This window comes from Sminthopsis crassicaudata, chromosome 2 (genome assembly GCF_048593235.1).
Source record: "Sminthopsis crassicaudata isolate SCR6 chromosome 2, ASM4859323v1, whole genome shotgun sequence".
Taxonomy (NCBI): domain Eukaryota; kingdom Metazoa; phylum Chordata; class Mammalia; order Dasyuromorphia; family Dasyuridae; genus Sminthopsis; species Sminthopsis crassicaudata.
The window spans coordinates 387,845,361-387,860,409 of record NC_133618.1 but is presented as its reverse complement, the minus strand read 5'-3'; the positions used below and the strand labels follow the sequence as shown (position 1 = coordinate 387,860,409).

At 47.4% G+C, this 15,049-nt stretch overlaps 1 protein-coding gene across 21 annotated transcripts in view; it reads right to left on the bottom strand.

Annotated features, from left to right (window-relative positions):
• Positions 1 to 451: 451 nt before the first annotated feature.
• The window catches only part of CXXC5 (CXXC finger protein 5), a 51,031-nt gene continuing 36,433 nt past the window's right edge, over positions 452 to 15,049 (bottom strand). For 7 of the 21 annotated variants that reach the window (XM_074291523.1, XM_074291522.1, XM_074291521.1 and 4 more), the window contains 3 exons: positions 12,065 to 12,317; positions 3,690 to 4,671; positions 452 to 1,460 (listed from right to left, as the gene is read on the bottom strand). In XM_074291523.1, the coding sequence (XP_074147624.1) occupies positions 1,416 to 1,460; positions 3,690 to 4,505 (861 nt within the window). In that variant the 5' untranslated portion in view covers positions 4,506 to 4,671; positions 12,065 to 12,317 and the 3' untranslated portion in view covers positions 452 to 1,415. Of the gene's footprint in view, positions 1,461 to 3,689; positions 4,672 to 12,064; positions 12,318 to 13,136; positions 14,101 to 15,049 lie in introns of those variants that run through there. The other 14 variants (XM_074291532.1, XM_074291530.1, XM_074291529.1 and 11 more) reach the window with 10 other exon arrangements.

Genomic DNA, 15,049 nt, shown 5'->3' with positions numbered 1-15,049 from the left:
TGATTACTGTCAGCTTTGGGCCAGCATGGGGTCTGTAGCACATCCTTCCCACCCACCCTACCCACCATCAGAAGACTCACAGATCCATCCAGCTGTGGGTTATCTGAGGTCCAGGGACTTGGGGGAATGGGGGGAAGATCATGGGAAGATGAGGATGGAAAGGACTGGTGCCTTCTCCCCCCACTGGATGATAAGACCATTTCAAACAAATTGTGTTTCCTCTGTCTTCTTGTAGATACCTCCTGTTCTTCTCAAAGAACAGTTTTCTGTCTCCTGGGTCGTGTGCTGAGGATGGAGTGCCTCAACTCCTTGTTGGATCCATATTTCCAGCCCCCCCCCCCGGGAGGAGGGAGGGTGACAACATATCCACTTGGGGGTAGTAGGAAGGGAAGAAGGAAAATAGGATCATACCCAAGCCTTCCCACAAAACTGAAGATCAAGAACCAAGATGTGAATTGAGACACAAAACATGCATTCATTTTATTCACAAAACAGCCTGGTTCGCTAAAACAATACAAACAGCATGTCCATCAGCAGTAAGAGACCAGGGCTTGGGGATGGTGATATTGGGGGGGAGATCCTCAGCCCCAGGGTACCCCCATTGCCCTGGGGATAGTTCTGTCTTTAACCTCAGCAAGATTATAAAAATGATTTTTTTCTAAGTAAAACAGGGATTAGGGGCACCTCTGTATGTTGGAGCCCTGGATCCATATAAATTATATAACAGAACTTTTTAATGTCATCATTGTCACCATGTTTAATTTTCTTTTGAAGGACCACTGGGGTAAGACATGGTCTGCTTAGGGAGCGCCCACCTCTGACGCTTTGCTTCTGGCTGGTTAAGTTGCAGTTGTGGATGATTCCAGGGTGGGGGCTCTATATCGCTATAAACATATTCTCATTATAAACATGAAGTGGCGTACTCTAGGAAAACTATGCACTATTTTATGATGGGAAAGAATCAAACAAAGTTTAAATGAGGTGGAGTTAAACAACTGTGCTAAATTACAGTAGTGCTTATTAGTAACTAGATTTCAAAAGGTTACTGAAAATTTACATTCTCTACACAGAAACTGCATCTTCCACACAAACAACAGAAACATCAACACACGAAGGAAACTGATTGTCCATTCTCTGCTATTAAGTCTCCATACTTTACAGATTCATTTTTCTTTTTTTTCTTCTTCTGCAAAGCAGTTAAATGTTTTTGTTTTTTGATTTTTTTTTATACTAGAACGTGGAGATGTTAAAACAACAACAAAAAATATATATATAAAAACAGGAATGAAATCTGCGAGAGAATATTTTTGGTTCTAAAAGACATAGGTGCATCCATTCGTCTTCGCCCGAATCCCCTACTTGAGACAACACAAGCAAGGACATTGCACGAGATGGCAGCTCCGGGGCTCCACTCGTCACTGAAACCATCGGAAGGCGGCTCCCGTTGGAAGCATCACCTTCTGGAGAGAAAGGAAGAAAAGGAAGGATGGGGTGGGGACAGGAGAGACAAACAAGTGGAGTTAAGTCACAGACTGGGGGTTGTTGTCCTCCCAAAAGCCCTTACTTCTCCCCTATCCTAGACTTCAGCACATCCCTTCAATGTTGCTCTCTGAGTTGCCACCACCACCCCAAACGTGTATTGCCTCTTTTACTGAAGTATCCTAGAGAACAAAAGAAACCCTTTGGACTTCTCTGGGAACTAAGCTTTGGAAAAGGATCTCTTCTCCAAGCCACCAAATGTAACTACGTGAGGGCAGTTATTACTTAGGAAGCTATATTAGAGGGACCCTTCCAGAATCAATGGCCATTCCTTTCCCCAACCAGTCCTATCCCCAGAAGCTCGGGGAGGCCAGGTTTGTCTCTTCTTGGTATGATGAAAATTTTGGTTTTGCCTTGCTTGTTATCCCCAGTGCCTCCCACAACACCTGGCATGTAGGAAGGGCTTTAAAATGCTTGCTGACTGTTGTTTCATTTGGAAATAACTCAGCATTTTACTACAGGAAGGAAGACTTCCCCCTCTAAAACGTGTGTCCTATCCCCCCCCCCCCACTCTCTTTGGACTGGGAATTTTGCTCCTTTGAGGGAAGGGAACAGACTTCTCTCCTGTTGGAATCCGACTCTCAGTCCTCAGCCATTCCAACCACACTAAGGGAAGTGAAGGCTGAGTCTGAGCCTGTCCCCCCTCCCCCGCATGAATTAGCCCTCCCGTCTGTCAGAAGCAGGCCCCCAGAATTCTCTAACTCTAGACTAGAGCAGTGAGGTTGTTAAGCTGGATCCACATGAGGAGAGGGCAGAAAGCTGTTCTCACTTTCCAGACCCTTTCATGCCTACATATCAATACCCTGTACCCCCAGTCCCAGAAACCATAGGAAAAAAGGCAGCTCAGTGAGTCAGGAGTCCGAGTCAGATCTGTCCTGGGGACAAGGGGGTGGGGACTAATCTTGTGGGAACCCTGTTCTCCTAATCCCCAAGGACTGTTGGGTGGCCCAACTGAAGCTGACATATCTCAGTCCTTTTGCCCCCCTCATCCAAGCCTCACTCTACATCGTTACCCAAGCCTTTTTTTCTCAGCGACTGCCAAGGCCATTGAGAAGGGCATGAATGGGACTTGACACTGAGGGTCTTCAAACTGAAGACTCAGGGTGAGGTTCATGGATGAAAAGCAAACGGAATCTCTGTGTAACTTTGTGCCTACGCTTTTATATCTGTGTATTTTGTATACTTTTTCCTTTTGAGTCAATGTGTCTATGTGCTTGGCTACATGTGTACAGATTTTATAAATGTATATGTATCCATTTATTGTATTTATCTGTTTATTCAGTCTGTGTTTGTGTAACAAACAGCTAATTCTCTGGGTGAGGATGAGAGGGAGGGAAATGGGAGGTGGGGGAAAGGGCTAAAGGGGGAGGCCAGGCCTTTGGTGCCAGGGACACAATCATTGTTTTCCAACCATTCCTACAATTTGCAATCAAATCAAGTTGGGGTGGGGGTGGGGGGGCGGAGGGAGGGATGGGCCAGTCTGAAAAGATGCTTTTGTGCTAGGGACATACCACACTAGTGGGCCAGCAACAAGGCTCTCCCTCCGGAGGGGAGCAGCGCAGGGGAAGGGGTGGGGGAGAGGGGGGGTATTATGTATGACCCCTGAAATTTGGGCCTAGATGGTGTCCCCTCTCTGGGATGACGTGGCTCCCAGACAACCCTACTATGAAACAAAGTTATTGGAGTGCAGCATACCCCACTTGGAGAACCCCCCCATCTTGTCTCCCCAGGAGTAAAGGAAAGCTAAGTACCCAGCAGGCTGCCTGGTTTCGATAGTGTACTCCACACTCAGCCTATCACCACTCCAATGGGCTTGGCTGGCCATTCTAAAAGCTGGAGGGCCTCAGCAACCAAGGAAATGACCCCGGAAGCAGGTCCTTGGTTAACGCACAGCTGACCAGAGCCAGGGTGGGGGACAGGGGAGGTGTATGTGTGTAAGATCTCATGATCTATGGGGGCTGCGAAGGGGAGGCTCAGATGGTAGAAGCACAATGGATGGCCAGAGCAGAAGGCCAGAATCTAAGCAGGCCTTGGCACTTGGACTTGTGTGGAGGGATTGGGGGAGGGAAGGATGTCAGGGAACAGAGACCAAGGAGACTTGGGGAGAGAGCTTGGGAAGCTACAGCAGGGACCCTCCTCTAACAGGTTACCTCCAGAGCAGCAGAAGGCTTCTTTTTGAGCTCCTCACATTTTCTGAATTTGCAAATCTGGTGGCCAGTTTTTCGGTTCCGACAACTGCTACACTGCTCGCAGTTTATCCGCCGTCGGCAGGGCGGGCACATGCCGCAACGTTTCCGTTTCTTCTTGCCGGAGCTGATGGCGGAAGCCAGCTCACTCTGCATAGGATACTCTGCTAGGCCCGCCATGTGCAAGGCGCTCTCAGCCAGAAACACGCCTGCGGGCGTCATGATAAAGAGGCCCGGATTGATGGGGAAGGCGCCTAGGTAAGGGAAGTCGGAAGGACCATTCAGGGCCTCGGTGCCCGACACAGCCTCCATGTCTGGGAGCCCAGCCCCGGCCTCGCTCATCAGGGGAAGGTGTTCCTGAACCACCCGTTTCAGCATCTCTGTGGACTGAGCAAACTGTTGCAGCGTCAGCTGTCCTTCGGCGGAGAGCTCCGCGGCCCGCTCCGCCTTGCTCAGCAGACTGGCCACAGCACCGCTTTTGTGCTTTGAGGTAGAGTTGGTTTTGTCCATGGGCGGGTCATGCCCATTGGCCAGCCCAGAGGCCGCGGCGGCCTTGTCCACCAGCTCGCTCACCGAGCTGCCGCCGCTGAAGGAGGAATAGTGGGACAGAGGCCGGGACTTGCGGAGACTCTTGTTGAGGGGCTCACTGATGATACCGCTCTTGTTCCGCCGCTCTGGGTTGGCAGGGGGAAGGGCCTCGTCTGAACTGCATTTCTCTACCGCACCTGACTTACTACTGCCGCCGCTATCGGGCTGTGGGCTGCCAACGAGACTAGACATGGTTGGGGCCAGGGCCGGGATGGCAACTGGGCCCCGTCAGGGGAGCTTCCCAAGCGACCCCGAGCCCAGCGACGGGCTCCTGCCCCTGATGGCCAGGGACGACGCCGACACTGAGGGAATTCGGAGATGGCCTCAAGGCAGATGCATGGTCTGGAAGCCTGCTACTCTGCAAGGACAAGAGAGAGCACGGTTAGCACACAGCCACCCTGAAGTTCTAACAACTTCCCCCCGACCCCGAGAGAGTTACTGTGTCAAGGAAAGGCCGCTGGTCTGGGGGCAAATATCAGCTCTGATTCGTAACAGCTGGGTGATCCTGGGCAAATCTAGGAACCTCTCTGGGGAGGTTTCCTCAGCTGTAAAGTGAGGGGTTGGACTTGACAGTTTCAAGGTCTCTGACAACTCTCAATCTATGATCCAATGGCTATGTGACCTCGGCAAGCTATCTCTTGGTGCTCCTTCAGAGCCTTTGCCTATAAATGGGAGGATTAGATCTCTAGTTTCTATGACTCTAAAAGGTTTTGTGGAGGGCGTTCCCTTTTTTTAGGGGGAAGGGATAATTGATCGTACAACACCTTATGCATGATAATCAGCAGGAAAAATCTACACACGTGTGTATAAACATTGGGGGAGGGGGTTCAGCACTTCATCCTCTCTGAGATCAGGCAAGGGAACAAAGGGTGACCATGGTATTGACAGAGGTCCCTCACCTAGGCAGCAGGTACAAGTACAGGGTTTTCTTCAGGGCCAACTTCATTTCCTACTATCTAATCCCCAACCAGGCCCCAGGATGATAAAGCAAACACCTCCGGCACCCCATCCCTGTACTTTGCTTTTAAACTACTTGGAAAGTTTCTCAAACTTTTTTTCTTTTGTTTAGGCTGAAGAATCAAAGTTCATATTATCAAGGTCTCTTTGAAACAAGAAACAGCCCTATATTTTCCTCTTCCTAACCATGTGACCTAGAAGTCATCTCCCCATCTTTGGGCTGCTTCTTTACCCATCAAATTAAAAAGAATTCGATGAGATGGTCTTTGAGGCCCCTCCAAGTGCTACCATTTTCTAAGGCAATATGTCCAGTTAATGACTTGTTTCCAAGTTTCCTGATTCAAATCCTCCTCCCACTGGGGTCTTGGGGAAGCCCATACTGAATCAGGCCCTGGGGAGATTGGGAAGGTCCATGGAGAGGCAGGCCGCATTTATCATGTCCTGATCCATCCGAGAACATGTCAAAGAACAAAGGTCACAAAGTCTCACAGATCCAGGGCTACAAGCACTCCCATAAACCTCGAAATCAACCCTTTCGTTTTACAGACGAGGAAACTAAGTTCCAGAGACCAACTCAGGCTCACAAGTACTAGGGAAGATTTTCTTTACATTTCCCCTGATGTTGGCTGGGGAAAAGTCTTATTCCCATGTTAGCCAGTCTTCCGCCTTATAAAGGAATCTGTCTCAAGTATCTTGTGACCACCACTACATCTGGGAGCATGAGGGGGTGGCTTTCATTTAGGGTAAAGCCAAGAACAAGGTCCCTGGGGCCCCAAGGGCTCTAGGGATCCATGAACATGCCTTGATAGTCTGTCGGAGGATTTCTGGCATCTGTTGTGACTACGGCTCTTCTCCGTTTGGGGTGAGGGGCAGTCCGTGGTTCCCCACCCATGTGGGGGCTCCAGGAGGGAGGGTCAGAGCCAGAGGGCCTGGGCAGGGTGGAACAGTGCCGCCCACTGAGCGGGTTGTTTGTTCATTGGGAGAGACTCACATCTGGCTGGAGCTCCACCCTCCACCATCCCCCCCCAGCCGGGCACACACTGACTCTTTGTCCTGTTCGCCAGGCGGCCAGGCCCTGAAGCCCTTTGCCGCCTCCTCCCTAGTCTTCCCACACCACCATCACAACTCCCCCCTCCAAATCCAATGAGTGGCTCTTGCATTAGAGAGGTCTGGGGGTGGGGATAAGTTGAGAACAGGGGATAATATTGGGAGCCCTGGTTCATGAAGGGACACCAGAGGCGCAAGTATGGGGAGCGATGGCAGCAGGATACAGCTTTCTCTCCCCCAAAGTGCTCAGACACTCCCCCACTCCACCCCAAGGACACAGACAAGGGTGGGTGTCTGCTGACAAGACACACTGCCAATTCTACATTATCTGCAGAGATGGGAGGGGTGCTGGCCAGGCCAGGGCAAAGATAATCTGAAACCTATGTCTCATAGGCTGGGGAACATTAAAATTTGCCCTATGGATAGATTTTCCCAACTCAGGTTAACACAACATAGTCCCTGAGCAAAAAGGAAATGGTGGAATCTCAACCCGTGACAATAGTTCCTGAGAACCCTTAGATCTCTGCAGACCCTACTCTAGGGCCCTCAGGCAGCTTTAGGGTTGCCAATCCTCTCAGCAAGTACTGCTACAAGAAAAGAAAGAAATGCTACAAGGAAAGGATACAGGTCCTGTGGTGTGTTCTAGAGGCCCATCCTGTTCAGCCCCAGGACCTATGGATGGGGGCAGAAGGTGCTAAATATTTCAAAATGTCCCCAGATCTAAATCTGGTATGGGTGGGGGGAGGGGGTAGAGAAATGCTGGATTTGATGTCAGAGGATTTGGATTCAAATTTGAAATTTTGTCATCTTTGTGACCAAGGACAAATTATTTCACCTCTTTAATGTCAATTTCCTTATTTGTAAAATGAGAAGGTTGGGTTAAATGGATTAGTTGAATTAGATCTTCTAAGGGCTCCTCCAACTCCAAATCTATGATTCCATGATACCAAACACAGCCGAATTATCAACCCTTCCTCTCTGTATCTGAGTGGGGGCTACATGCCCTGGAGAGCACGGACATGAATACCACATGATGATGAATGAGAATGGATGGGAAATGGGAACGACATCACAGCGGACCAAGACAAGGGGGAAATCTCCAGATATCTTTTTTCAGAGAATCCCTTTGAACCAAATTAGAAGCCCTCACCCTTCCACTCAAGGCCTAGAATGCTATCCCCACCTTCAGCTAGAAATAACAAAGACAGCTCTGGGCTAGGGGACCTGGGCTTCCAATAGGAAGATGAAATATGTGAAGTAGAGAAATTTCTGAAAATACTCAGGTCCACTCTTTCCCCAGGTAAAAAGTTAACTGTTAAAAGAGTAGGCTGGGGTCAAAAGTCATTAGTTCTAAGGCTTTGCCCCTTCCAGAATCTCCTCATATTCCCTAAGCCTTTTAGCTTGGCTTCACTCCCAGAGCTACACTTTGGTCTCCATTGGGTTGGGATGGAGAGAAGCTCAATGCAATAGGAGAGATAGTTCTTAATCCCCAAAACAGAGAGAAGCTGGAGGAATACAGTGACTTTCCCAACAACAATGACCTCTTGGAATCATCTTGTCCAACTCTCTCCATCTTACTGTCCCCTACCCCACTCTCCCTAAGAGGAATCTATCTTTATAATGTTCTTGAATCTTTGAAACCCATAATCTTTGCTTGCGTCTATCCTAAATTCACCCCCAACCCCCAACAATATCATAGAAATAAAGGGATTTAGCTAGGAACCAAAAGGAAGTCCTGTGAAAGATTTGTCCTATAAATAGAGATAAAGGGATAGGACAATTTTTGGTCATGTCTAGAGAAAGCCCCACTGCCCTCTCTACTTGTACCCATTGGAGACAAGGACACAACCACAGGCCCCAGGAGGACTCTTAGTTAGGGCAGCCAGATTCCACAGCCTCCAAAAGCTCTAAGCTGGGGAGAGAAGTTGCCAACATCCCAGGGGAACGTAACCCCTCTCTTCAACCTCAAAAACCAATGAGGATTTTAATCTCAACATGAAATAAGAAGTGTAATAGATAGGAGAATCTTGAAACCCATGTTCTAGTTCTGGCTATATGATCTTGATCAAATTATATCCCCTCTCTGGTCCTCAGTTTCCTTTCTAGTAAGAGAGCTTAAGGCTTCTTCCAGTTTTAAAAATCTTGATTCCCCTCCTCCCCAAATCACCAATCGTCCCCAAGAAGCCAGAGAAAGAGGTAGAAGGGGTCTATCTATCCCAGGAAGAAGCAATGGAGCTGGTGCTTTCTGCCAGTCCTGGTTAGTGACAGAAATCAATAGCTGAATTACTGGGGAACTCAGCTCCCTCCTTCTTTCTCCTCAGGGTGTAGACTCTTCCAGAGTAGGTCAAATAGAAGTCAGCTTCTTCTTACACCACCATTCTCTTTTCCACCATACTCCCAAGGGCTATACACAAGAAAAAGAGGCAGAGTGGGACGCTAAGACTCCCCAACCCTTCTCCAGTTTCACTTTCATTGGGTTTGCATCCATTAGTTTGTATCTCCCTCGGATTCTCCATCTAGGTCTCTCTTAGTAGCTATGTCTCTGTTTGCCTGAGACTCTCCTCTAAACTTTGCTCCGCCTCTGGCAAAGAAAACTGAAATTCTGAGAGGCAAACGTCAGAATCTTTCCCAGGGCCTACTTGTATAGCTACCCATCCTGATCTAGGCAGCAGGGTCCTCCCCTAACACATCCAGACTAGCCCAGGGAGAGACCCAGCTCAGGAGATACAAGTTGTCCAAAAAAAAAAAAAAAAGGTATTCTGGGACAAAGCCCTATTAGTCTGGGAAACTGGGGCTGAAGAAACTCCATTCTACTGCCCAGACAGAAGGCAAGAGTCCTACTTTCAAATAATAGATTATAACAAAAATGGATTCTTCTCAAAATGTCCTAAAGGAAATGTGGGTAGAGAGAAATACAAGGACAACCCTAAGACAGAATCCTAAACTGTCAAAGCTGGAAGAAACTGGAGAGAGCATCCCTCTCATTTTACAGTTGGGAAAATGGAGCCTCAGAGAGAGGAATTACTTGTCCTATGTCACTCTGCTAGTAGTAATTGGCAGCAGGCAAACCATAAACCCTTTCAAATTTGCTTCAATGAACCAAGAAGTCTTTATCTTGGAAGGAGGGAAAGAAGGAAAGAAGGACAGGGAAAGAGAGGGATGGCATGAAGGGAAGAAAGGCAGGGAAGAAGGAATAAAGGAAATGGAGGGAGGGAGGAAAGAAAGGAAGATAAAGAGGAAGAAAAGGAGGAAGTGCCTACTATGTAATAGGCACTTTATAATAAGTGCTTTACAAATTTATTTGATCCTTTTAACAGCTCTCTTATGCTCCCCATTTTACAGTTGAGAAAAAAAGGCAGAGATTAAATAACTAAGTGTCCGACGCTGGATTTGAACTTTAGATCTTCCTGACTCCAAGCCCAGTCCTTTCAGCACTAGGTCACTTCGAAGTAAGTGTGTGTGTGTGTGTGTGTGTGTGTGTGTGTGTAAAGAAGGAAAGAAAGAATTTATCTCTGTATGAAAGCTTTCTATTCCCTTCCCCCCACCCACCTCCAGCATGCTTCTCGCCTCAGCACCCTCCTCCCCTGTCCCCCACTGGCACATCCTATCAGCCCAACCCTGCCTTTCTCCCTCAGGCTGTTCAGAGGGTCCTTAGAAGAACTCCTGCTATCCGGAGATAGGGGAATCTGGCAGGCACAGTCACCAATCACTCCAGGCTCTGCCCCCAACCTGTGGCCTGCCCCCAAAGCTTCCTGTGGCTCAGCCTCTTTGACTCTTTCCCTTGAGGCCTGCCTGCTTCTGGAAAGACCTTCAGTTCCCTCCCTCCCTCCAGACTGTCCTCCCACCCAACTCTGGTCATGCTTCATCTGTTTTAACTTAGCCTGAGATGGGGGCAGGGGTGGGAATCTCAAGGTTGATGAATCCTCAGACCCTTCCAGTCTCCTGGAGCAGAGCTAGGAGGGAAGGGCCACCCTGACAACTGAGAGTTAGCTGAGGTCAGTAAGACTAATGTCCTGTTCTCTAGTCTGAGAAGACCTCAATCTCCTTGAGAAGTAGTTTCTAAGACAACCACCTCAGACACTTAGAAGAGAAAGGGCAGAAGACTCAAAAGTGAGCTTCAGAAAAAGGATTTTTCCCAAGCCCCTCCAATGTGCTCTATGCCTCTGACAGTCATGCCAGTCATGGTTTCACTCACTGGTGGTCCCAGAGATCTGCTCATGCATCAGAGGGAAATATCCACGGCAGAACTCTAAGGAGGTCTCTCAGACTCACTCCTAGCTTCCAAAGCCCATGAGCCCTCATCCACCATTCATTTAGTAGATTGGTCAAAGTCAGCACAAGCCAGATTGCTCCTCAGTGTCCAACACCCTTCTGCACTACAAAGGCCCACACTGGTCATGAAAGTCTTTGAGGAGAGGTTGAGGCAGCATGTGCTACCAAAAGGAGTTACAGCCTGGGGAGGTTGGGGAGGGTGGGAATGGTGAGGGAAAGGAAGGCAGGCAAGCTTTGGCCCTGGGCAAGGAATCCAAAATGCTGCTGCTGGAAGGGAGAGAGAGCATCCATCATCATCCCTGCCAGGAATACATCCAGCCCCCAAAAAGAAATACTGCCGACTAAAGAGAGAACAACAAAGGGCTTCGTTTCATCAGCAATGCGGAGCCAGCGGCGCCCGGCCGGCCAGCCCATCGGTCATCTCACAAAGGTCTTGATTGTCTGAGTGTATGTGTACGTTTGGGGGGGGGTAGTGCGGGTGGAACACTGCACTGGGGGGTAGACAGAGTCACCAAGAGACTGAGACACAGAGACAGAGGGACAGAAAAACAAAGAGACTGAGACAGAAATGAGGATAGACAGAGACACAGAGAATAGACAGACATGCGGGGATAGACAGTCACAGAGAGATACAGAAAATAGACAGAGACATGGAGACAGACAGACACAGAAAATAGACAAGAGACATAGGGATAGACAGACACGGAAAACAGAGCACAGACACACAAGGGGTTAGACAGTGACATAGAGGACAGAGGCATGGGAATAGAGATACAGAAAGAAACTGAAACAAAAACAGGGATAAAGAGACTCAGAGAGATAGATAGGAGGACAGAGACATAGAGACATAAAGACAGATAAGGAGACACAGAGAGAGATACAAAATGACACAGAGACAGAAGAATGGATAGAAAGACAGGTACAGAAACAGAAAGAGACAGCTCAGGACAGACATAAGCAACTAGAGGCCAAAGAAAAACAGTAAGAGATGCTGTAGAGAATGACAGATATATATATATATATGGAAACCAAGAAATGTGTTAAAAGAACATTCCAATGCAACCAGCCCAAGACCCTCCCAGTCATTAGCCTTTCCCCCAGAGGCTCTTTTCTCAGAAGGGTTTTTTATTAGAGCACCTAGACTCCCTACAGCTTACAATAAAGGGCTAGGTCCTCCCAAAGCTGAAATACCCCGTACACACACACACACACACACACACACACACACACACTTCTTCTATGCTGTGCCCAAGCCAAAGGTTTTTCCTGAACCATGGATACTCTGGGAACAGATGATTCAATCTGAAGACCCAGAAAAAGAATGGCCTTTCAACCCTGTTTTGAAAATGATTCCCTCTTCCCTACTGCAGAAGGCCAACCCACCATTTTCCTCCCTTTCTTTTAGGGTCCTAGTCCTCAAATATGTCTCTCAATCACACTTTAGGCACAATGCTGTTCAGAAGCTGTGCAGTCACCTTTGATCCTTTCTGTCTTCCTTGATCTTTGCCCTTCCTCCTCTGGACTTCAGTGCCAGAAGATACCCACCTCCCTCCACGAAGCTCTTCACACCAGTTGCAGAGGCTCCCAACTAGAAGAAGATCAGTCAGAGTAGATGGGGAAAGGGAGTGGGGATGGGGTGTCAGTCCTGGACCATCCAGGGGAGTTCCTGGTGTCAGGGCCTGGCAGTGGGATGGGTCTCCTCCTGCAAGTTGAGTCTCATTGGTGGAACTGCAGAAAAAGGGTGAACATCAGACTTAGAAGGATTACTTCCTGAACACCCTCTCTTCCCCATCCCTAACTCTATAGAATCTAATCCTTAAAGGCTCATTTCTAGGAGGGATATTTTAGTACCCTTTCCCCCAGTCATTTACCCCAAATAAAACCATAGCAGCAAGTCCCATCTGCAATCCTAGCATCATATGAAATCCCCTAATTATATAGATAAAGCAATAGAGGCCCAAAGAACTTAAGTTTTACAACTTGTCTAAAATCACAATAGTAAGGCTAGAATTCAAATTCAGGTTCCTCCATTCTAAATCTGGTAATTTTTTTCACTATATTAAGCTTCCTCTGCTCTTCTACTCAATAAACTCCCTTCCCAGGATCAATTCATAAGGTAGGACCCCCTAGGGAAACCCCCCAAACCCATTAGAGTCCTATATTTAGTTCTAAAACCAAACCCAGAGACAAGGGAAATGAGATTAGGTTACAGGATGGGGGAGGTCTGGATGTCATTCTAGCTCTGCCTGACACATTCTGAGGCTTTGTCTGCTACATCATGGCCTTTCTCAAGGTCTTGGATTTTCTATCTGGGAAATGGGGACATTCATCCCTGACTTCCCAATAAACAGATCTAAATGGGCTCCGCAGGACGGCACAGAATGGAGAAGTGACTTCCAGTGCTCCCTTCTTCCCTTCTAAATGCTCTCTGTTGGCGATAACTAACCTTCTGTGTGAGTCACCTCCAAAAAAAGAAAGGTTAGACCCTTAAAAGAATCCCTGGAGGTTCCTCCAAGCCCCCAAAGGGATCTGGGATTGGGAATTTACCTTGGCAGTCAACTCCCAATGTTCCAGGGAGGGCAGTGGACAGGGCTCCTACCCAAGGATTCTGTTCTACAGGGCTTTGGGGAGCAGAGGAAGGGGACAACATCGGCCCTGTGTGAATAGAGCGCTGTCCTGGTGTTTGGAACGCTACGCCAATGACGTCATAATGGTAGTGCTGATGTCATGGGTAAAGTGGTTGGGAATGCCTCCTCTAGACTTTTTTTTCTCTCATTCTTCATCTCTATTCCTAGCATAGACAACTCTTTTACTCCATCCTACACCACAATCTGACTGATCCTCTTAATGTACAGCTCTAACTACGTAATGTCCCCAAGATGATCCCCAGTCACCAGTCTCTACCAAATCAAGAACAAAACCTAAGCTGACACTCAAATGTCCTGTATAATATGGTCCCCACTTACCTTCCTTGCTTGGTGTCTCAGCACTTTCATCCTAAAACCAGCTTTGTTCAAACTAAATTAGTCCATGCCTCCAGTCTACTAAACATGCCCCCCAACTCCCTCTGTATTTGCTCATATTACTTCTCCCACTCTGAGATATCCCCTACCAACCCTCTTTACTCCCTTCCCCCTGTCCAAAATCTTTAGGGCTAAGGTCAAGTTTCATCCTTTCTCAATTTCCTTAGTTTGTAGTCCTACTAAATTAATAGTCCCCACAAAGAAATAGGAACACACATACGGAACTGGACATATCAGAGCAAACTGGACAGAGGAATAGTCAGGGATGGTAGCCTCATGTAGCACTAGTTGGAAGGAATGGGCTGATTAACAAGGTATATGTTTCATCCCTCACTGATACCTGATTCTATTCTGAAAACTTCCCATGGAAGAAAGCCACAAAGACAGAGACACATGGAAATGCATAGGTTTGGCAGTTGGCAAATCTATCATGAAGTAGAGAAATGGTCTCATTTACCTCAAGGTCATATTTAAAACCCAAGGACTCTATGACCAACATCTCTCCCAAAACCCCTCTTCTAGAACTACAGCAATCATGTCTACATATAAGGCTTTAATTTCATTGATAACTTGGTCAAAATGAATGACCAGTTAATAGCCAAGACCACTAGAATAAAGCCGTCCCTTTGTCCCCCAAAGGCATGCAAGGCCAACTTTGAGAGTTGAACAACAGGGCTGAAGTGGGGGTGGGGCACTTTAGAAATAGTCCCTATATCTCCCCCAGGACCTTTAGAACCCTTCTGAAGAGAGGAATGGTATCCAATATTCAGCACTTGGGTCTTTTCAGAACATACATGCACATACACATACACACACACTTTCACTGGGTCTTCACAAAGTCCCCACTGTAAGATGTAAAACTAAAATCATTTCCTCCATTTTATAAAGGAAAAAAATGAATTCCACAGAAATGGCTGAAGGCCACACATCAAGTCAGTTGGGTACAGCCAAGAGCAGAACCCATACTATCTCATTACCAATCTCTTACACTGCCAACACTATCCAGCTGTCTTCAAAATTTTTACCTAGAACCCATGGATACAGGTTCTCTATTAGGATCCAGAGTCACTGTTGAAAGAAAAAGAGCTAGCATTTATATAGCTGTTTAAGGTTTTCAAAGTAGTTAATCCACATTCATTTATTTGATCCTCACAACAACCTTGTGTGGAACATGTTATTGGGATCCCCATTTTATAGATAAGGAAATTGAAGCAAACAGATTAAGTGACTTCCTCAGGGTTCCACATCTGTTTCTAAGATGTGTAAGGATTCAAACACACATTTTCTTTCTTTTTTGGAGGCAATTGGAGTTAAGTGACTTACCCAGAGTCACAAAACTAGGAAATGTTAAGTGTCTAAGGCCAGATTTTAATACAAATTCTCTTGATTCCAGGGCTGGTGATTTGTCCATTGTGCCAACAAACTGCCCCTCAAACG